The sequence below is a fragment of the Pristis pectinata genome, chromosome 31, assembly GCF_009764475.1.
Source record: "Pristis pectinata isolate sPriPec2 chromosome 31, sPriPec2.1.pri, whole genome shotgun sequence".
NCBI classification, from domain to species: domain Eukaryota; kingdom Metazoa; phylum Chordata; class Chondrichthyes; order Rhinopristiformes; family Pristidae; genus Pristis; species Pristis pectinata.
Genome location: NC_067435.1, coordinates 18589809 through 18613323, shown reverse-complemented (window position 1 = coordinate 18613323; position 23515 = coordinate 18589809). Strand labels below are relative to the sequence as shown.

At 48.1% G+C, this 23515-nt stretch overlaps 1 protein-coding gene across 8 annotated transcripts in view; it reads right to left on the bottom strand.

Annotated features, from left to right (window-relative positions):
• Nucleotides 1-2377: 2377 nt before the first annotated feature.
• The window catches only part of pnpla6 (patatin-like phospholipase domain containing 6), a 164993-nt gene continuing 143855 nt past the window's right edge, over nucleotides 2378-23515 (bottom strand). For all 8 annotated transcript variants that reach the window (XM_052042014.1, XM_052042011.1, XM_052042017.1 and 5 more), the window contains 4 exons: nucleotides 14862-14978; nucleotides 9848-9935; nucleotides 8860-9014; nucleotides 2378-5280 (listed from right to left, as the gene is read on the bottom strand). In XM_052042014.1, coding sequence (XP_051897974.1) covers nucleotides 5200-5280; nucleotides 8860-9014; nucleotides 9848-9935; nucleotides 14862-14978 — 441 coding nt within the window. In that variant the 3' untranslated portion in view covers nucleotides 2378-5199. The remainder of the gene's footprint in view (nucleotides 5281-8859; nucleotides 9015-9847; nucleotides 9936-14861; nucleotides 14979-23515) is intronic.

The window sequence follows — 23515 nt, the reverse complement described above, 5'->3', positions numbered from 1 at the left end:
TGATTTGAACAACTTTCCCTTAACATTGAAGGATTCTCCACCACGCTCGGTGGTGAGAGAATTTCGGCTGCTGAGGTTGAGTTCTGGCCACAGCTGGTTGGAGCCTGGGGTTGGTACCCTGACCACACTCCCAACACGAGCGGGTCCAGAGACCCCACGGGTAGGAAGCGGCTAAGTGGGGAAGTCAGAGCGCTGGATCTGGCGCAAGGTTGTCAGGATGAGGAAGCAGCGATGCTCGAGCATTCACCTGTCCTCGGTAACACTCGTCTCTGCGCAGATGGTGGATGGACGCATTCCCTGGCAGGTTACACTGCCTTGCTCACCTCCGGGTTCAGTACCTTCCACCCGGGCAGTGCCAGGCCCTCTGTTCACCTTGATGAAACAGTCCTTCTACCAGGGTCACCCAATGATGCCCAGTTCCCCATGTACTGGCAAAGCCGCGAGCATTTGTGTGCAGCCTACGACCGTCGTGGAGCAGTCACACGAGGACAGCCGCTTTGTTGCCTCGTTCTGCTCCACCGCCGTTTACTGACCGGATTTGGAACCTCCGGTCAGCCTTTAACACAAAGTAACAGCGTTTCCTCCAACATTTAGCTCCTGAGATATTCATTCCATTGGCACCCATAGCTGGAGGTGCCCGGCAAGGGGGGGCGTCACTGTGGCCACTCACGGTGGGTGGGTGGGAGACCTCGGGGCAGGGGGCCATCAGTGAAGGCACGGAGCCCTCAACCACCCCACCCGGGGATCTACCCAGATCAGGGTCCAGTATCCGGGACATAAGTGACTCCATCCGCAGGTCCCAGCCGGGAGCTCAGCCCAGCGGGATGGAGCCTGGGGGAAAAGACACCACCCCAGTTTAAGCAGCACCTGGATGAAGACTTGGATCGCCAAGGCACAGGAACCTCGGGCCAAATGCGGGTCAATGGGACTAGTAGAGACACATTCACAGTGGGCAGAAGGGGCGACTCTGTGACCCATTCACAGACCGCACACGGGTGCTGACACTGCTCCATACAAGCACCAGGCTCGGAGTGGACCAGGGCGCAGGTCTCTGGCTGACAGGGTTCGACTGCCTTCACGCTTCCAGCAGGCGTGCAGCTGTTGCATGGACTGCGGCAGAGGTGTATAGACCGCTGCACTGTTTCCCACACAACTCAGCTGTCCGAAGAGAGCAGCTGGCGCGGGAGGAGGGGGAGCCCGGGAGAGCCAGAGCTGGGGAGAGGAGCAGGAGGACAAGGAAGGCCAACGGTGAGAGTCAGGCAGGACACTGGCAGCCTCATCCCACCGCCGACAGGGAGACTTCCACTCCCAGTAGACACACTTCTCCTTAGCGGTTGCAACGTGCTAGTTCCCAATCCAGACCTCTTCACACGTCAACACGTTATAGTTCTAGAACAGTGCAGCACAGGCCCTTCGGCCCACCATGTCTGTGCTGAACATGATGCCAAATTAAACCAATCCCACCTGCCAGCACATGGTCCATATCCCTCCATTCCCTGCCCGATCCATGTGTCTAACAGCCTCCTAAATGTTACCCTTGTATCTGCTTCCACCCCCTCCCCTGGCAGCCTGATCCAGCCACTCACCACTCCCTGTGTATAAACTTGCTCCACTGGTCTCCTTTAAACTTTCCCTCTAAATGACCTTAAATGCACGTCCCCCAGTATTTGACCCAAGGGCCCAGATGCTTCTTCATTGACCAGCAGGTAGTCGATACAATCCAGTGGATGCAGAAATTCCTCACATCCAGATGTGGCTCCAGCTGGAATGGGACAGAACACCTCAGTGCGAGGTGCCTGGTCCACACTGCCATCTGTGCTTGGCCAGCCACGCCCGGCAGTGCACTCAGCACTCTGCTGAACCTCAGCCTCCTCACCGAGCTGTCCCAGTCACGGCCCTGACCTGAGATTTCTGGGGCAGCACAGATGCAGGGACCCTCTCACAGGTAAAACCCCGCGCCAGGCCACCCACGGCTAGTGCCAGATGGCAGCCTGCTTGTGTGACCTCCCTCCCTCCCCCCCCACGGTACAGCATCTCCCCCCTGGAGTTCCTGGCTAACACCAGCCGACTCTGAGCTCAGAGCAAAGGCTCCCCTCCCTCACTGTGGGAGTGAGCCAGTGGCTGGTACCACCCACCAGGACCACTGCTCTGGCCGGCAGTGACGTGGATCACAGGCAGGGACTGGGTGCAGCACCGGCAGAGGCACTTCCATCCTGCTGGAAGTGAGAGAGCAGGATGTCTGTCTAACTCTCTCCCCTCTCCAGCCACCTCCGAGTTCCTCCAGCAGATTGTTTGTTGCTCCAGAGTGAATCCTCCATTCATTTTAAGTGACGTTACAAGTGATCTACACACAAGGGCACATTTGGGGTCAGTGGTATTTAATATCATTATACTCTTCGAATATTCACAGCATCACAAAATGATACGACTCCCCTTGCTAGTCAACAATATATTGGTTCATTATCCAATATTATAAATAAATCTCGTTATTTATTTCAAATGAGGTCCACAAAGATGCACGAAATTATCTAATTCCTATCATTGACCAGTGCAAATAGCGTTGTTATGTTAGAAAAGTTCAACTGAAAGTTGCATCGTTAGTGTGGGTGTTTTGGAGGTGAAAGGACAGGTTAGGAACAGTCAGGGTTTGTGCCAGTCTCTCCCCATTCCCCAGGTACCTCACTCCCCACAGCTTTTGATTGAAGCCAGCTGGTGACCAGCACCAACTTCCCCACAGAGGGTGGAATCGCCCTCAGGACCCCAAGCTAATGCCCCACAATCACCCTGGAGTAGCCAGACCAGATCTGGGCTTTGCCACTTTACCCAGCAGGTAACCGTCTTTAGAAAGTGGAAGTGTGATCTTACAGGACCTAGTAGTAGCACTACTCAAATGCTGGAGGTATCTAACTGCAAGCCCATGGAGTAACCACAGTCCGCCATTCATGTAACCAGGTCCACAGAGCAAATCTGCCCACAGCAGTCTCTCTGAATGTCAGTCTCCCTAACTCCACACACCAAAGGACAATTTTATATGTTCCTGTCCAGATTGGAAGCCAGCTGAGTGGGCCGGGAGTGACTAATGAAGTACTGTGTAGGGCCTGCCCACCGTTGTGTGGTTGGAACACCCATCGGCCACTCACACCATTGCCCACCACTCACAGTAGGGAGGTGTCTGTGAGCTCGTGGGTCACAGTCTGTGACAGGATGGATGGAGGCAGTGAATGGGACTGTGCTCCAGTTACAGACCCAAGTGTTTTCTCTGAGGGCCAGATGATACAGCAGTAACAAGGCCAGCTGAGCCTTTGCCTGTCAGGTACAGAGTCCCTCCCTCTGCTCTCCTCAAGCTTACACCTGGGAGAGACCCCTTGCCCTGGCCTGCCAGACAGCACAGATGCAGGCGGAGACTGCAAGCTGGCAGTTCACAGCCGTTAGAAATTGGTTTAGGATTTGGTGTCGGATTCCCAGAAGCAGCAGTAATCCAAGGAACACAAGTGGGAGTTCATCTGTAATATTATTAGCCTGGTAGCAAATAAAGCAACACCTTGAGAAGTCAGGGAGAAGGGTAAGAGAGCCACAGATTAAAAGCAGTGAAGTGATCGAAGAGTTGGAAGCAATAATTTACCATCAAAATTAAACATTCCCACCATATGATCAGTGCTGCAAGATAAATGAATATTACTGCTTTAACACCAGACCCAGACACATTACATGAGTGCCCAGGAAGGAAGGAGGAACAAGTCATTCGGAGCCCCATCCAACCCAGGATGTGAGGCGAAGCTCCCGCCAGTTTTCAGCTCTCAAGCCATTACAGGGGGTGTGGAGCTACTCAGGCGTGTGTTGTTACTGTAATTTTTGAACTACTTGCTTCATTCTTTTTCTCCCACCTCCATAGCTCGTGCATCCTCTCGAGCTGCATGACAGACATCCCAGTGTGCTCAAAGCAGCTGCAGAGAGGCACACCAGGGAGATCTCCACCTTGTGTCCCAGTCTGTATAAATGGGCTGACGTGACTGACGTTTTACATTCAGGCAAGATAGGAAAAGAATGAGAGCGAGAGAGAGAGAGAGAGAGAGTGAGCGAGAGAGAGAGAGAAGAAATGGGTAAGTCACCTGCAGTCATGTGCAGTGTGTCAGAGGTGAATGTAATTCAGAGAAACCAGTGGGTGACTCAATCACCATCCAACCAGACAGCCTACCAAGTGTGGTTCAGTAACACCATAGTCAGCATGGACACTGGCCCTTTGCCCAGGAGTCTGCAGTGTCCATCAGCCACCCACTTACACTCATCTAACACTAATCCGAATTTATTCTTCCCACATTCTCAACTCCAAGATTCTACCACTCATTTACATATTAATGTACAGCAGCCAATTAACCTACCAACCTGCACGTCTTTGGGATGTGGGAGGAAACTACAGTATCCAGAGGAATCCCACACAGTCACAGGGAGAACGTGCAAACTCCACACAGACAGGACCTGAGGTCGGGATTGAGCCTGGGTCTCTGGCACTGCCATGCCAACCACTGCACCTCCCAGGACAACACCAAAGGTACGGTCTCTTTCAGCGAGGACACCAACTCACTGTCTGAGCTGCATTCATGCCATTTTATCCAGAAGCCCCATCTCTGTGGAGCAGTACTGCCAGTCATGGGCCAGATTCCCCGGGGGTTTACAATGGGGTTTCAACAAGGCTGTATCAACCACACCGTACGACTTTTGTAACTCAGCCTCCTTTCCCTGTAAGGGTTCTTGCACCAGAAGCCCAGGTACATGCAGCCCAGCTCAGCCTATACCAGTGGTGGGGCCAGAGAGCAGGGGAGCGAGGAACAGACCCCAGGCAGGTGACCTGATCTCCTCACAGAGTTAAAAAGCTTCGGAAATGAGCAGCACGTTTCCTCCAAGGACGAAACCGATTCAGCAGATCAATTCCAGAGGAAGCAGGAATGTTACCAGTGACCGCAAACTCCACCTACTGCAGTCGGCTGTACCACCTGTACCCTGGGTGCTTCTCAATAACGGCCCTTGTGATGAAAGAGGAGGAAGGAGGTGTAATATAAAAAACAAAGCTCATTCCCAGACCACTCGGAAAGACGCCCCTGGTTCAACTGCGTAATTTTGTAGATTCCTTTGTTTTGCTAAGTTATTGATCTGCGAGTTGGAGGGCAGGGTTAACGTGCAGTGCAGGGCTCCATGAACTGTTTAAGCTTCACTGTCAGGTGGAGAAGGGGATTCCTGGGTGCTGGAGCCTGGCTTACGGTTTCTTACACTGCTTTCTTCATCCTGCAGAGAAAGGGGAAGATTAAAAAATATACTTGATCAAAAATTCCAGGCCCCCAACACTGGACCATGGTTTCTGTGGTCCGTGGATACTGCCCTGAATTGATCAACTCCCTGCTGTTACTTTCCTGACAATATCAATTCTGAAATTTTCCATTTTTACGCAGCCAGTTGAACTTGTGTACAGAGTAGGTCTGGCGATGCAAGCTTGATTTGGTGCCAGATAAACAGTAACCAGTTTACTTGTAGATGCTCTTGCTTGTATGTGACAAGCTCTAGGCAGACCACAGTGTTTTGCAGTAATGAACTGCACTGGTCCATGTAATGAGAAAGGAAGCTAAACACTGATTAAAACTAACCGCCAATCTATATTACCTGAGATATGTAAATAACATAATCTACAAGATAAAATCACTTGGTTTTCTTGTGTATAGCTCACACTGCCCTTACATAGATGAATGTTAGCAAGCAGCAAACTGGCTCCTTTGTAGCAACACTCTTGCCTTTCCCATTGATCTTTTCCAAGCAGATCCAAGGTGGTAGGATCCTGCTCTTTATTTTGCCGCTGGTCCCTGGCTTTTGCACGGGGGAGCAGCTCAGTAGCCAGTCTGTGTGTGTGAGGAGAGTGGTGGTGGTGTGTGGCAGTGTGTAAGTTGGCCCACTCAGTGTCTGGGTGGGGATTACTGCTGAGCAGAACCATGAAACCATATGCTTTCACTCATCAAGGCCCTCAATTGTCCCTCAAACTAAGACCAAAATACTCACTGGATCCTGGGACCCCTTCTCCATGTGGCTAAGTGCTGCTTATAGAACCATAGAACACTACAGCACAGAAAACAGGCCATTCGGCCCTTCTAGTCTGTGCCGAAACGTTATTCCGCTAGTCCCACTTACCTGCACCCAGTCCATAACCCTCCAGACCTCTCCCGTCCATGTATCTATCCAATTTATTCTTAAAACTTAAGAGTGAGCCCGTGTTTACTACGTCAGATGGAATGGATATTTAAAGCCAACTGCTTTAACAGGTTGTGAGTTGGGCTGTCAGGGCTGAGGTAGCTCACATTTCCAACACCAGTCAATGACTTCACTGCAAGACTTTGCAGACACACAAGAGATTCTGCAGATGCTGGAATCTGGAGCAACACACACACACACACACACACACACACACACACACACAATGTGCTCGAGGAACTCAGCAGGTCAGGCAGCATCTGTGGAGGGAAATAAACAGTTGACTATGCAGAGCAGGTTGTTAAATCTGCTGGTCTGTGGGAGTATTCTGTGTGTTTTGTCCCACAAACAGCTGCACTTTCTCTGCGGTTTGGGAAGTGTGGGGAGAGAAATGGTTTGTGTTCCTAATCTGTTTGTTCTGGTCTTCCTCAGGGAACTCGCCAAACCACAGCTCACACTCCAGCACAGTGGTGAAGGACTGTCAATGTCCTGGCTCTGGACACAACAGTCCAACTGCACAACTTCGGTGATGAGGAAACTTAAAGAAAGAAAAATATACTGGAGAATTTGAGTTAATGAAAGACAGCTAGCACTGACGTTAAGGGGAAAGCCTGAGTTTTCCGATGGGGTGGCAGGAAGGTTGATGTAGAGAAAGCAGACAATTCATGGTAATTGACCAAGTTCAACATAAAGGCCGATTAGCACAATTGAACCGCATTGGGGAAAAATCATGAACTTTAAGACAGAAAGAAGTTGTAAACGTTTGATTTTCAGAATGGAGGACTGATTTCCAGAGAGAGCCAAAACTTTAGAACGACTTGGAGTTGTTGACAGTGTGGAGGGTAGTCTTAGGCGACAGGGTGTGTGGGTGTGGGTGTGGGTGAAATGGGCTGAGGAACGGCAGATGGAGTTTAATCCTGATAAATGTGAGGTGATGCATTCTGGGAGCACGAATGAGGCTCGGACACACACCATGAATGGTAGGAACAGAGGGACCAAGGTGTGCAAGTCCAAAGATTCTTGAAGGTGGCAGTGCAGGTCGATAATGTGATTAAGAAGGCATATAGGATACTGGCCTTCATTAGACAGGGCATTTAGTACAACAACTGCTTCAAGTTTGTGAAACATTGCCCAGACCTCAGATGGAGTACTGCGTGCAGTTCTGGTCACTATAGAAAGGACGGAGAGGGTGCAGATGAGGTTCACCAGCATGTTGCCCGGGATGGAGCAGTTCGGGTTCACCAGCATGTTGCCTGGGATGGAGCAGTTCATTTATGAGGAGAGACCAGGTCTGTTTTCCCTGGAGCAGAGGATGTCAAGATGGGACATGATTGAGGTATATAAAATTTTGAGGGGTATAGATAGGGTAGACTGCAAGAAACTTTTCTCTTACCATACGTGAATAAAACTAGAGGGCATAGATTTGGGGTCAGGGGTAAGAGATTTAGAGGGGATTGGAGGGGGACCTTTTTCACTCAGAGAGGTGAGTACCTGGAACACACTGTAGGAGACAGTGGTGGAAGCAGAGTTGCTGACAGCGTTTAAGTGTCTAGATGATCACCTGAACCGCCTAGGGCAAAAAAGGGTATGGACCAAGTGCTGGAAGATGGGATTAATATCTCTCCCCTCCTCCCCTGCACCTGCCTATCACTATCTCTCACCTGCATCTATCTATCACCACCTTGTGCCCACCCCACCTCCCATCTTTTGCCAACCTATCGCTGCTCTGCTTTTCCCTCCCATATATTGGGCTTCCTCTTTTCCTATCTTCAGTCCTGAAGAAGGGTCCTGACCCGAAACGTTGACCGCCTGCTTTTCTCCACAGATGCTGCCTGGCCCGCTGAGTTCCTCCAGCATCATCGTGTTTTACATCTAGATGGGTGCCCCACTGGTCGGTGTGGATGTGGTGGGCTGATGGCCTGTTTCCATGCTGTATGACTATGACTGTAGAGAGGACTGCTCACTGGAGCACTACTGAGAAATATGATAGTCACAAATACAAGGGTCCTGGGACTGTCGCTACACAGAAGTGTTTAACTCTCAACCTGGAGAAATGAATTAAGAAAATCTGATTCCATTGGTGGACAAGTTGAAACCAGAGAGGACCGATTTAAGATGAAGGGCGTAAGAACCAGAGCCGACCTGGACATAGACTTTCATGGTTCAGTACTGAGTGGAAGCAGATCAATTGTTACTTTCAAAATTGATTTGCACATGAAGGCTGCGGGGAAAGAGTGGTCTTGTGCAGAGCCAGTGCAAGCTCAATGCAACAACTGATTTCCACACTTTAAGAGTTCTATGATTCTATCTGAACTTGTCTATTTCCTTTAACAGAAATCTGGAACTTGTTCCCATAAAACAATGGCATTTGAATTTTGGTACAATTTGTAGTCATCACAAGATTTTACATGAAAACACTGAGTTCAGATCAGACATGAGTTAATGGAAATGGCTGAACAGGTTAGAAGGGCTGATGGCCTCTTCCTGTTGCTAACGTGTCACCTCTCAGCTGGGCGTCTGACGTCGGAGGAGCATCACTGGCTGGGAAGTGGACCCATTCCATAACTTTATGCACAACATCTGCAGGTAAGAAACATGGCAAATGTGAGAACTGTATTTTTCACCCACCGGTTCCATGTTCCATTCTGCAGTTGGATGGTCTTGTTCTGAATATTCCTGATCATCCAGCTCCTCGTTCCCATCCTGTTCCTCTTGGTCTTCATCATCATCCCTCATTGCATCCACCGCATCGTCTTCGTACTCAGTCAGATAATCCGACTCTTCTGCCAGGGTCAGACAAGGAAAACACAAAGTACTTCACTGACACTGTGCGAGGTCAGGACAGCACCTCTCTCTCCGGGCCCTGGACACATCACCTCTCACCCTTCTAGGGAAAACTACTCAAGCTTGATCAATCTTTTCTGAGGACCATCAGCTCCCAGTTATCATATAAATCTTCTGAAGTCTTTATTGTACTTTTGTATCTACTACGTTATCAAGGAAATCATTTTCACCAGGTCAACATTAAAACCCCCGAGTACTCTCTTGGTAAGGGTTGGATGTTTGCTGCTCCTCATGCAGAATGTCCTGCAGACCCTGCGGGAGATGGATACGATGGATCCAGTGGAATGGTTTCCTGAGTAGATTGTCAAAACCATTTGGGTGTGGCCAGAGGGGACTCACGTAACTCCAGGACTGGTAGGTGGGTAGTAGATTACATTCAAAGGACGTGGTGTATTCTGATGGGTTACTATAGATTCAATTTATGATCATATGGTTATTCACGGGCTGGCTTCTGTAATCATGCTCTCCTCAGCACCCCCAGCACCACCCCCCCCCCCCCACCCCCGACCAGTCCAACAGCAGAGCTGAAAATGAAGCACCCAGCACAGTCTCAGCCTCCAGCTGATGACTAGAGCTCGTTGCTGTTCAGTAAGCAATTTAAATTAAAGCACGTTACTGCAGAGAAAATATTGTGGACTTAGCAGCCACTTCCGGCTTGGGTCTGCTGGCAGGTAATTAATGGAAACTTGGGTGTGAATTTACTTTGAAATTTAAATAAAATGGACCAGAAATAAAACCTCTGACAAGGGGTTTTGGAAAGTGCCCAGCTTACCATCTGCCACATTGTAGCTCTTTGGAGGCTCGATGCGAGACACTATCTCAGCGAGGTCAGTGAATGCAGCGTTCGAGGACATGAAGGCCTGCAGAAGAAAGGGTTTTGTGGTAAATGGTCTCAGTACAGCACCTTGGCACCTGGTTTGAGTCTGACAGAGGACAGGCAACGTCAGACCAGATACCAGCTATGGGGACTATTCTTACAGGAGGCAACACATTTTACTTCAATAGAAAAGCAGAGACCATGGTGAGCAGTGTACTCCAACAGAAGGCCACTGACACACCCAGAATCAGACGAGGTACAGGGTCAGGCATCGACGAGTATCACAGTGAAATGTCCCAGAGCACTTGGCAGGATCAAAAGGAAAGAACATTTTGGTACTGAGCCATACAAGGAGATAACGAAGGTGATGACTGAAGTTGGCTGAAGAGATACATTTTAAAAGGAGCTTCTTAACAAACAAGAATGACAGAGGTTTAGGGAAGGAATTGCTGAGAGGCGTAGAAAGCGAATATACAGCTGCCAGCAGTGGAATAATTAAAATTATGGAGAGTCTAGAATTGGTGGAGTGTCCTCTTGGAAAGATGGAGATTACAAAGGTGGGGAGGAGCAAGACAGAGGTATGAAATCACGGATGCCTTTATTTATTCATTTTTTGGGTTGGTTATTTCTTATCCATAACTACCCTTCCAAAGGAGGTGGTGAGCCACCTCCTGGAACTACTGGGATGCAACCTGGAGGGGACCTTGTAGGTGGTAATATCCCCACTGCCTTAGTCCCTGGCCCTTGGTGGTAGGGCTTGTAGGTTGGGAGGGTGCTGCTGGAATAGTCTGGGTGAGTAATTGCAGTGCATTTTATAGATTGGAGATGTTGCAGCCACTGTGGGGGAAATGAACGATTAGAATGGTGGGTGGTGTACCAGGCAAGTAGGCTGTTTTCTGGATGGTGTCGAGCTGCTTAAGTATTGTGCAGCTGCACTCATCCAGGCAGGTCATTCCATCACACGCTTGAGGTGGTGGGAAGGTTTTATGGTGTCAGGATGCAAGTTACTCCTCATAGGACACCTAGCTCTGGCCTGATGTTATATTTATGTGGCTGGTCTGGTTGAGCTTCTGGTCAATGGTGACCCCCAGGACATTGATGTTGGGGGACTTGATAATGGGGATACCATTAAACAGCATAGAGAGTTCCTCGGACACTCCCCTGGAGGTGGTTGATGCCTGGCACCTTCACAGCACCAATATTACTTGCCAATTATCAGCCCATGCCCGAATGCTGCCTCAAGTCTTGCTGAATTCAGGCAAGGGCTGTTTCAGTTGCTGAGGAGCTGCAGGTGGCATTGAACATGGTGCAATCCCCACTTCTGATCTGAATGATGGGAGGAAGGTCATTGATGAAACATCTGATGTTAGAGTCAGGCATAAAATACCGCCCTGAGGAATTCCTGCAGTAGTGTTCTGGTGCTGGGATGATTGACAACCACAACCACTCCCCTTGTGTGAGGTATGGTTCCCACCCCGGAGTGCATTTCCTTTGATGGCCATTGACTTCAGGGATCCTTGATGTCACATTTGGTCAAATGCCGATATGATGCCAAGGGCAGTCACTCTCATCTCACCTTGGAATTCAGCTTTTTGGTCTAAAGTGGTGATGAAGTTCTGGTTCTGTGTGCTGGTGAGTAGGTTACTGGTGAGTCAGTGCAGGTTGACAGCACTGCTGACAACACCTTACAGTGGGCAGACTGAGCAGTGATATCAATTTTTAAAGTTGAGGTGCTGCTTAATTTGGAGCTGAGAAAGGTTAATGAGCATAAGTGTGACAGGTCAATAGAACCAGAGCCAGACAGAAGCACAGGTACACCACTGCTGTATTCTCCATGCAGCTCAGCTCACACATGCTAACCACTAGTGCAGCATCCACACATGCATGCTACTGGTACATCGTTCACATAACGGAATTCACATAAACACACATCAACAGTGCGTCGCACACATTACTGCATATACACACACACACAAACCAGTGCACCACTCACACATGCAGAGAGACAGCGTGACCAGACCCACTGTGCTTCTTCCTTGGATAAAGGAGACCACCGAGGACATCTTCAAGAAGCGGTGCCTCGAGAAGGTGGCATCCATCACTAGTGGCTCTCACCATCTGGGACATGCCCTCTTCTCGTTACTACCATCGGGGAGGAGGTACAGGAGCCTGAAGACCCACACTCAATGATTCAGAAACAGCTTCTTCCCCTCCGCCATCAGATTTCTGAACAGTCCATGAACCCATGATCACTACTTTGTTATTCCTTTTTTTTTTGCAGTACTTTATTTATTTTGTGATTTACGGTAATTTTATGTCTTTGCACTGTACTGCCGCCGCAAAACAACAAATTTCAAGACATACAGTGGCATGCAAAAGTTTGGGGACCCCTGGTCAAAATTTCTGTTACTGTGAATAGCTAAGCGAGTAAAAGATGACCCGATTTCCAAAAGGCATAAAGCTAAAGATGACTCATTTCTTTAATATTTTAAGCAAGATTACTTTTTCATTTCCATCTTTTACAGTTTCAAAATAACAAAAAAGGAAAAGGGCCCGAAGCAAAAGTTTGGGCACCCTGCATGGTCAGTACTTAGTAACACCCCCTTTGGCAAGTATCACAGCTTGTAAACATTTTCTGTAGCCAGCTAAGGGTCTTTCAATTCTTGTTTGGGGGATTTTCGCCCATTCTTCCTTGCAAAAGGCTTCTAGTTCTGTGAGATTCTTGGGCCGTCTTGCATCCACTGCTCTTTTGCGGTCTATCCACAGATTTTCCGATGACGTTTAGGTCAGGGGACTGTGACGGCCGTGGCAAAACCTCCAGCTTGTGCCTCTTGAGGTAGTCCATTGCGGATTTTGAGGTGTGTTTAGGATCGTTATCCTGTTGTAGAAGCCATCCTCTTTTCATCTTCAGCTTTTTTTTTTACAGATGGTGTGATGTCTGTTTCCAGAATTTGCTGGTATTTAATTGAATTCATTCTTCGCTCTACCAGTGAAATGTTCCCCGTGCCACTGGCTGCAACATGAGCCCAAAGCATGATCGATCCACCCTCGTGCTTAACAGTTGGAGAGGTGTTCTTTTCATGAAATTCTGCACCCTTTTTTCTCCAAACATACCTTTGCTCATTGCGGCCAAAAAAGTTCTATTTTAACTTTATCAGTCCACAGGACTTGTTTCCAAAATGCATCAGGCTTGTTTAGATGTTCCTTTGCGAACTTCTGACACTGAATTTTGTGGTGAGGACGCATGAAAGGTTTTCTTTTGATGACTCTTCCATGAAGGTCATATTTGTGCAGGTGTCACTGAACAGTAGAACAGCGCACCGCCACGCCAGAGTCTGCTAAATCTTCCTGAAGGTCTCTTGCAGTCAAACGGGGCTTTTGATTTGCCTTTCTAGCAATCCTACGAGCAGTTCTTTCGGAAAGTTTTCTTGGTCTTCCAGACCTCAACTTGACCTCCACCGTTAACTGCCATTTCTTAATTACATTACAAACTGAGGAAACAGCTACCTGAAAATGCTTTGCTATCTTCTTATAGCCTTCTCCTGCTTTGTGGGCATCATTTATTTTAATTTTTAGAGTGCTAGGCAGCTGCTCAGAGGAGCCCATGGCTGCTGATTGTTGGAACAAGGGTTGAGGAGTCAGGGTATTTATAAAGCTTTGAAATTTGCATCACCTGGCCTTTCTTAACGATGACTGTGAGCAAGCCATAGCCCTAACAAGCTAATGAAGGTCTGAGACCTTGGTAAAAGTTATCTGAGAGCTCAAATCCCTTGGGGTGCCCAAACTTTTGCATGGTGCTCCTTTCCTTTATTCACTCTAAAATTGTACAAAACAAAAATAATATACTAATCTTGCTTAAAATGTTGAAAAGAATGTTTCATCTTTAACTTTATGATTTTTAGAGATCAGTTCATCTTCTACTCACTTAACTATTCACAGTAACAGAAATTTTGAGCAGGGGTGCCCAAACTTTTGCATGCCACTGTATAGGTCAGTGATAATAAACCCGATTCTGACTCTAAGTTAGACAGGCAGCTCTAGGCTTGGAAACTCGAGTGGTAGGTGGCTGGAGTTTGGGACCAGCAGTAGCACCGGAGGGGGACAGGAGGGGAGGGAGTGACGTTTCATGTCAGTCATCAGTCTATGGCTTGGATCCATAGACACTGGCTGAGCCACTTGGTGTCTCCTGCAGTTCCAGACTGAGTGCCTGATGTTGGATAAACCTGTTCCCTGCACTGATCACCTTGATCATAAATCGGAAAGTTCTCCCTAACACAGAGATTCAGAGACGTATTTGCCAAGGGCAACTTTTCTTATACTGGCTGCATTCAATGCTTTCTCACTGTGAGATGGACAGACCACCTCGCTGCCTAAAATAAAAACAAAAGATGCTGGAAACACCCAACAGGTCACGCAGCACTCAGTTCCAATGAAGACCATCTTTGACCTGAAACATTAATGGTTTCTCTTTCCGCAGATGTTGCCTGACCCGTTGAGTGTTTCCAGTGTTTAATTCAGATTTCCAGCATCTGAACTTTTTTGATTTTCATTACAGCTGTCTCAGTGCCTTTATCACTGCAGCTTGAAGTAGAGGAGGGACAAGGAGGGAGAGAATGAAACACAGACAGGACAGAGACCACAGTTAGCTGAGAATGGACCTGCTTTCTTAGCTGCACTGAGTACTGCTGGTGTGATCCTGTGAGATGTGGCCACTCACCGCAACAGCAATAGCCGCTGGAGTTAGCAGCATTTTCTCAGCTGCAATCCTAGCTCCAGCGTTGCTCTTGGTGTGAGAGAGATACTATTTATAGTATTCTGGACAGTAGGTTTTACAGCAGTAAACAAGCAGCAGTCTGCTGAGCCAACAGAAGCCAAAAGTTGAATCAGTCACATTGCTGCTAATGGTGACTGCGCTGTGTCTAACAGGGAGTGTTTTATGGGAAGGTTAAGCACTGGGAAGTGTACTTACATTCTTCTTCTTAATTTCGTAATAGTCAACGGACTTTCTGTCCTTCAGCATCTTGTCGATAATGTCCCCCCTGCTCCAGTTACCGAACACCACCTTCCCATACTGGTATCCAAGATTCTGCGGGCAGTCAGGACATGAGCTGTAGGAGGACAACACCAGGCACCGAAGCAGTACACACTCAGTGAGTAACACAGCAGGAAGGAGCCAGCCTTCACGGGGAGACACCAATGGCCCAGAGGCCTGCAGCGAAAGGTGGAGGGCTGACCATCCCAAGTGAGGGTTCCCCTCCCCATCTCCTGTGACGGCTCAAGACACAAAGCTGGTAAAGTGAATCCAAAACGCTGTAAGCCATTTCAGCAAATGAATTTCAGTTAACAGTGCTATTCATCAGCAGTGATCTCCATATGGTAACTGGTTCCCTGTTTTCAGGAATACACTGGGCAAGGTTCCCAAAGCTTAAAGGCAGCAGTAGGATCTTCCTGGCTTCCACTAGCTTTCTGTATCCCCCTCAGAATTTCAGACCCTGAAGATCTGGTTAACACAAAGGAACTGAAACATGCCAACAAACTGTCTGAATCAGAACTGCAGCTGTTGGTATGAAACACTGCTTAGTCTGGACAGTGGCACAGGTCTGGCCTGGGTTGTGGAACCAACTGATTGATTTACCCCACTGATCTGCTCATCACCACTGACTCTGCAAATCACCCCACCACCCCTGTATTGTTCTCTTATTGTTGTAACATAAAGGACAGCTTCCAAATCAAAACACAGCATTTTCTATTCTCCCCTCAGCTATTATTCTTTCACTATTCTCATTCTACCACATCTCCCCTTCTAAGCCACTCATCAGCTAATGGGGGGGGGGGGGGGGGGGGGCAGCAGTGACATGGACGTGAAGGGCTGAATAGTCCCCTTCTGGGCTGGAACCATTTTATGACTGTTTGATGAGACTGCCATCAACAAGTTTCTGCACGCTGCATCTAATGTGCACCATTGAATTATCTCACCATCTCTGTGATAAAGGGCATCACTGGATCAAGTTGAGTTTGAGCAGACTGCTCTGTAGCAACGACCTGGACTGTGGGTGCAAGCCACAGTTTCTACTTTTGCAGACGGTGCAAAACCTGGCAGCAGCACTGAGCATGAAGATTTCAGCAGGTTATAAACAGGCTGGGGGATAGACACACACGTGGCGAGATTATGTTTAAGATGGGGATGCATTTTGTATCTGGCCCCTCAGCCTTGCAGAGTCCACAGCTGGAACACGTACCCATTTATCTGAATACAGTCACCAATCTGATTTGAGGAGTTAAGTGCAGGAATGTGATTTGGTTTTTAATTAGTTTATATCAGTTAAATGTGTTTTAGCTACAATTATTTCCCATTTTTAAAATTTTACAACAATTATTTTAATCTTCTAATAGGTTTTTAAAATATCTCTTAACATAAACTTCTGAAAGTAATTTAATAGGTTAAAAGGCCAAGAGGTCACTCTGTGGGGTAGGGTCACAAGATCCATCACTCAGCTCTAGTTACGTTTAGTGTTTTCATTACTGCCAGCATGATCAGGAGCTTTATATTTTAATTCACGGACTCTGGAGTTTGATTGTTGGAACATCGCAGGGTTCTGGTGTATAGGCCATGCAAAGGAAATGCAACCATCTCTCCGCCTTCCCCCCAGCTGAGCTCGAATGGGCTGGAGTTAACCCACCTTACTTAGTTAGCAGTTTACCAGAACGAAACCTGGAACAGCTGGTTTGTTCCATGAACATTGAATCAGCTAAGCTTGTATCTGCTAGAGTTTGGAAGATTGAGAGGGGACAATAAGAACGTATAAGATGGTAAGCGGTTTGGATTGGAAGTGGAGACATGAGACTCTAGAACTGGAAGTCACAGTTTAATAATAAGGCGTCACTGCTTAAATCAGAGCTGAAGTGAAACTCTCTCTCAGATTGTTGCGAATCTTTGACGGTCTCTTCCTCAAAGAGTGGTGGATGTAGCGACTGAATATTTTCAGGGCAGAGGTCGATAAGCAAAGGCGGAACAAAGGTAGGTGGTAAAATGGATTTGAAGTCACAACTAGATCAGTCGATATTATTAAATGATGGAGCAGACCCGAGGGACCTACACATGGTCCTCGTGTCTGTTCATATGGAACTACAGAGGGTTTGGAACAACAAGGTTATACATTTTATAAATCAAGGCATTTCTTAATTATGAACCAATGTTGCTCAGGAAAAATAGGGGAGAGTGGATTGGTGCAAATCAGGGTAGCAGAAGCAGAGTTCTGGAGGAGTTTGAGTTTTGAGAAGACAGAACAAGAAGTCGGGTGACCAGGTTTCCCAAATGCAAAGGGAAAGTACAGAGATAACAAAGATATGGATGAAGATTTGATCAGCAGAATTTGGCTTCAAGTGGTGGGGGGGGGTGGAGGGAGGGGGGGGAAGAGAAGGAGGGGGAGAGGGAGAGAGAGAGAGAGAGGGGGGGGGAGAGGGAGAGAGGGGGGGGAGGAGAGGGAGAGAGAGAGAGGGGGGGGAGGAGAGGGAGAGAGAGAGAGGGGGGGAGGAGAGGGAGAGAGAGAGAGGGGGGGAGGAGAGGGAGAGAGAGAGAGAGGGGGGAGGAGAAGGAGAGAGAGAGAGGGGGGGAGGAGAGGGAGAGAGAGAGGGGGGGGAGGAGAGGGAGACTGACCAGTGGTCTACCCAGATCGAGTGAATCTGTAGCGTACAGCCCTTGCCCATGGGAGCTATGATGGAGGGTAAATCATGTGACACAATTCAGATAGGAGGCAGCAGGAGCTTTCTGGGGAAAGGCATCAAAGGTGAAGAGATGGTGTGGTCGGGCAAATCCTCTACTCATGGTGTATGGGACTGGTGCACCCGAGCACTGTTCTGATTGGCTATTGTTGTTTCGCCTGGGGACATCAGAAGCGAATAGAACCCAGGTACTGGAGTTATTAACTGACGGGCAGGTGGGAGCTGTTGAAACGGTCTGCTTCCTCACAACGTGCTTTTATGTTCCCAATTACATAGCAATAATCGTAGCCACAAAACGACAGTTCAGTGCAGGAATGATCGTGCATATTCTTGATTGTGTAACATCTGAGGCCACGCCAACCTCATGTGCAGTGCTTCAGGCTGATAGTGATTTGTTGCTGTGGATATGTGAAAAGTTAAAAAAAAACTCGCTCCTGCTCCCAGCTTCTCGTCCTCAACTCCTCCATTGTTTCAATGGAACACAACACAGCGTAGAACAGTACAGCACAATAAAGGCCCTTCAGCCCACCATGTTGTGCTGACCTTTAAACTTCGCCTAAGACTATCTAACCCCTTCCTCCCACATATCCCTCTATTTTAAATTCCTCCATATGCTTATCTAGCAATCTCTTGAATTTGACCAATGTACCTGCCTCCATCACCACCCCAGGCAGCGCATTCCATGCCCCAACCACTCTGGGTAAAAAACCTTCCTCTGACATCTCCCTTGAACTTCCCACCCATTACTTTAAAGCCATGCCCTCTTGTACTGAGCATTGGTGCCCTGGGAAAGAGGCGCTGGCTGTCCACTCTATCTATTCCTCTTAATATTTTGTACACCTGTATCATGTCTCGTCTCATCCTCCTTCTCTCCAAAGAGTAAAGCCCTAGCTCCCTTAGTCTCTCCTCATAATCCATACTCACTAAACCAGGCAGCATCCTGGTAAATCTCCTCTGCACCCTTTCCAACACTTCCACATCCTTCCTATAATGAGGCGACCAGAACTGGACACAGTACTCCAAGTGTGGTCTAACCAGAGTTTTGTAGAGCTGCATCATTACCTCGCAGCTCTTAAACTCGATCCCACGACTTATGAATGCTAACATCCCATAACCTTTCTTAACTACCCTATCCACCTCTGAGGCAACTTTCAGGGATCTGTGGATATAAAACCCCAGATCCCTCTGCTCCTCCACACCACCCAGAATCCTGCCATTAACTTTGTACTTCACCTTGGAATTTGTCCTTCCAAAGTGTACCACCTCACACTTCTCCGGATTGAACTCCATCTGCCACTTCTCAGCCCAGCTCTGCATCCTACCAATGTCCCTCTGCAATCTTTAACAATCCTCTATACTATCCACAACACCACCAACCTTTGTGTCGTCTGCAAACTTGCCAACCCACCCTTCTACCCCCTCATCCAAGTCATTAATAAAAATCATGAAAAGCAGAGGTCCCAGAACCGATCCTTGTGGGACACCACTAGTCACAGCCCTCCAATCTGAATGCACTCCCTCCACCTCAACCCTCTGCTTTCTACAGGTAAGCCAATTCTGAATCCACATGGCCAAGCCTCCCTGGATCCCATGCCCTCTGACCTTCTGAAGAAGCCTACCATGTGGAACCTTGTCAAACACCTTATTAAAATCTATGTAGACCACATCTACTGCACTACCCTCATCAGTCTGCCTGGTCACCAAAGAACCCTCAGGCTTGTGAGACATGATCTTCCCCTCACAAAGCCATGCTGGCTGTTCCTGATCAGACCACGATTCTCCAAATGCCCATAGATCCTATCTCTAAGAATCCTTTCCAACAGCTTGCCCACCAGAGACGTAAGGCTCACTGGTTTGTAATTCCCTGGACTATCCCTACTACCTTTTTTGAATAAGGGGACAACATTTGCCACTCTCTAGTCCTCCAGTCCCATTCCCATGGACAACGAGGACTCAAAGATCCTAGCCAAAGGTTCAGCAATCTCCTCCTTCGCCTAGCAGAGTAGCCTGGGGAATATTCCGTCAGGCCCCAGGGACTTATCTGTCCTAATACTTTCTAACAGCTCCAACACATCCTCTCCCTTGATATCAACATGCTCTAGTACATTAACCTTTCCAACACTGTCCTCAGCATCATCAAGGCCCCTCTCCTTGGTGAATACTGAAGAGAACTATTCATTGAGGACCTCACCCACTTTCATAGCTTCCAGGCACATCTTCCCACCTTTGTCTCTAATCGGTCCTACCTTTACTCTCGTCATCCTTCTGCTCTTCACAAGCGAAAAATGCCTTGGTGTTTTCCTTTACCCTACTCGTCAAGGACTTTTCATGTCCCCTTCTTGCTCTCCTCAGCCCCTTCTTAAGTTCCTTCCTTGCTACCCCATATTCCTCATGAGCCCTATCTGATCCTTGCTGCCTACACCTTATGTATGCTGCCTTCTTCTTCCTAACTATTTGTTCCACCTCTCTTATCACCCATGGTTCCTTCACCCTGCCATTCTTTCTCTGCCTCACCAGGGCAAATTTATCCCTAACATCCTGTATTGGTATTGGTTTATTATTGTCACTTGTACCGAGGTACAGTGAAAAACTTGTACCTGAAAAGCAAGAGATCCCTGAACAACGACCACATCTCCATAGTACATTTCCCTTCAAAAATATCATCCCAATTCACACTCGCAAGTCCTGTCCTCTTTGCTCCTATCCTTGTCCATGACAATGCTAAAGGTTAGGGAGCAGTGGTCACTGTCCCCAAAATGCTCACCCACTGAGAGATCTGTCACCTGACCCGGTTCATTACCTAATACTAGATCTAGTATGGCATTCCCTCTAGTCGACCTGTCAACATACTGTGACAGGAATCCGTCCAGGACACACTTAAACTCTGCCCCGTCTAAACCTTTGGCACTAAGCAGGTGCCAATCAATATTTGGGAAGTTGAAGTCTCCCATGATAACAACCCTGTTATTTTTGCACCTTTCCAAAATCTGCCTCCTGATCTGCTCCTCAGTATCCTTGCTGCTACTGGGGGCCCTATAGAATACTCCCAGTAGAGTAACTGCTCCTTTCTTGATCCTAACTTCCACCCATACTGACTCCAGAGAGGATCCTGCTACATTATCCACCCTTTCTGCAGCTGAAATAGTATCCCTGACCAGTAACGCCACTCTCCTCCTCTTCTTCTCCCACCAACCCCCCCAATCCCTTTTAAAACACTGAAATCCAGGAATACTCAGTATCCATTCCTGCTCTGGTGACAGCCAAGTCTCTGCAAGAGCCACAATATCATAGTTCCATGTATTTATCCAAGCTCTCAGTTCATCACCCTTATTCCTGATGCTTCTTGCGTTTAAGTAAACGCACTTCAGCCCATCCACCTTACTACTTTTATACCCTGTACTCTGCTTCTCCTTCCTCAAAGCCTCTCTGTATGTTAGATCTGACTTTACTCCATGCACTTCTTCCACTGACCTATCCCTCCGGTTCCCATCCCTCTTACAAACTAGTTTAAACCCTCCCGAACCATTACCAGAAAACCTGCCTGCAAGGATATTAGAGCATAGAACAATACAGCACATACAGGCCCTCGGCCCCACCATGTTCTGCCAACCTTTAAACCACACCTAAGACTATCTAACCCCTTCCTACCACATATCCCTCTATTTTAAATTCCTCCATATGCTTATCTAACAATCTCTTGGACTTGTCCAAAGGACCTGCCTCCACCACCACCCCAGGCAGCGCATTCTACGCACCAACCACTCTCTGGGTAAAAAACCTCCCTCTGATATCTTCCTTGAACTTCCCACCCATTACCTTAAAGCCATGGCCTCTTGTATTGCGCATCGGTGCCCTGGGAAAGAGGTGCTGGCTGTGTACTCTATCTATTCCTCTTAATATTTTGTATACCTCTATCAAGTCTCCACTCATCCTCCTCTCCAAAGAGTAAAGCCCTAGCTCGCTTAGTCTCTCTTCATAATCCATACACTCCAATCCAGGAAGCATCCTGGTAAATCTCCTCTGCACCCTTTCCAACACTTCCACATCCTTCCTATAATTAGGTGACCAGAACTGGACACAGTACTCCAAGTGTGGTCTAACCAGAGTTTTGTAGAGCTGCATCATTACCTCGCAGCTCTTAAACTCGATCCCACAATTTATGAAGGCCAACATCCCATAAGCTTTCTTAACTACCCTATCCACCTGTGAGGCAAATTTCAGTGATCTGTGGATATGAACCCCCAGATCCCTCTGCTCCTCCACACTGCCCAGAATCCTGCCATTAACCTTGTACTCCGCCTTGGAGTTTGTCCTTCCAAAGTGCACCACCTCACACTTCTCCGGATTGAACTCCATCTGCCACTTCTCAGCCCAGCTCTGCATCCTATCAATATCCCTCTGCAAGCTTCGACAGCCCTCCACACTATCCACAACACCACCGATCTTTGTGCTGTCTGCAAACTTGCTAACCCACCCTTCTATCCCCTCATCCAAGTCAATAATAAATATCACGAAAAGTAGAGATCCCAGAACAGATCCTTGTGGGATACCATTAGTCACAGCCCTCCAATCCAAATGCACTCCCTCCACCACAACCCTCTGCTTTCCATAGGCAAGCCAATTCTGAATCCACACGGCCAAGCCTCCCTGGATCCCATGCCCTCTGACCTTCTGAAGAAGCCTACCATGTGGAACCTTGTCAAATGCCTTACTAAAATCCATGTAGACCACATCTACTGCACTACCCTCATCAATCCTTCTGGTCACCTCCTCAAAGAACCCTATCAGGGTTGTGAGACATGATCTTCCCTTCACAAAGCCATGCTGGCTGTCCCTAATCCGTCCATAATTCTCTAAACGCTCATAGGTCCTATCTCTTAAAATCCTTTCCAACAGCTTGCCCACCACAGATGCAAGGATCACTGGTCTGTAATTCCCTGGACTATCTCTACTAACTTTTTTGAATAAGGGGACAACATTTGCCACTCTCCAATCCTCTGGTACCATTCCCGTGGACAACGAGGACTCAAAGATCCTTGCCAATGGCTCAGCAATTTCCTCCCTCGCCTCACGGAGCAGCCTGGGGAATATTCCGTCAGGCCCCTGGGACTTATCTGTCCTAATATTTTCTAACAACTCCAACACATCCTCCCTCTTGACATGTACATGCTCCAGAACATTAACCTTACCAACACTACCCTCAGCATTTTCAAGGCCCCTCTCTTTGGTGAATACTAGTCCCCGAGTTCAGGTATAACCCATCCAATCTGTGCAAGTCTCCCCTTCCCCAGAAGAGATCCCAATAATCCAAAACCTAAAACCTTACCCGCTGCACCAACTCCTCAACCACGCATTCATCTGCCATCTCCTCCTATTCTTACCTTCACTATCACGTGGCACTGGCAGCAATCCTGAGATTGCTACCCTTGAGGTCCTGTTCTTCAGCCTTCTGCCTAGCTCCCTAAACTCACTTTTCAGGACCTCATCCCTCTTTCTACCTATGTTGTCGGTACCAACATGCACCACGACTTCTGGCTGCTTTCCCTCCTGCTCAAGAATGCTGTGGACCCGATCAGAGACATCCTGGACCCTGGCACCTGGGAGGCAACATCCCATCCGGGATTCTCGCTCATGTCCACAGAACCTCCTGTCTGTTCCCCTGACCATCGAGTCCCCTATCATTATTGCCTTCCTCTTCTCCTCCTTCCCTTCTGAGCAGCAGGACCAGTCCCAGTGCCCAGAGACCTGGCTACTGCCTCTTGATCCCTGTAGGTCATCCCCCTCAACAGCATCCAAAGCGGAATACCTGTTTTTGAGGGGAACAGCCTCCGGGGTCCTCTCCCCTAACAGTCACCCATCTAACTGCCTCCTGGACCCTACAAGTACCTGCTCTAAGAGGGG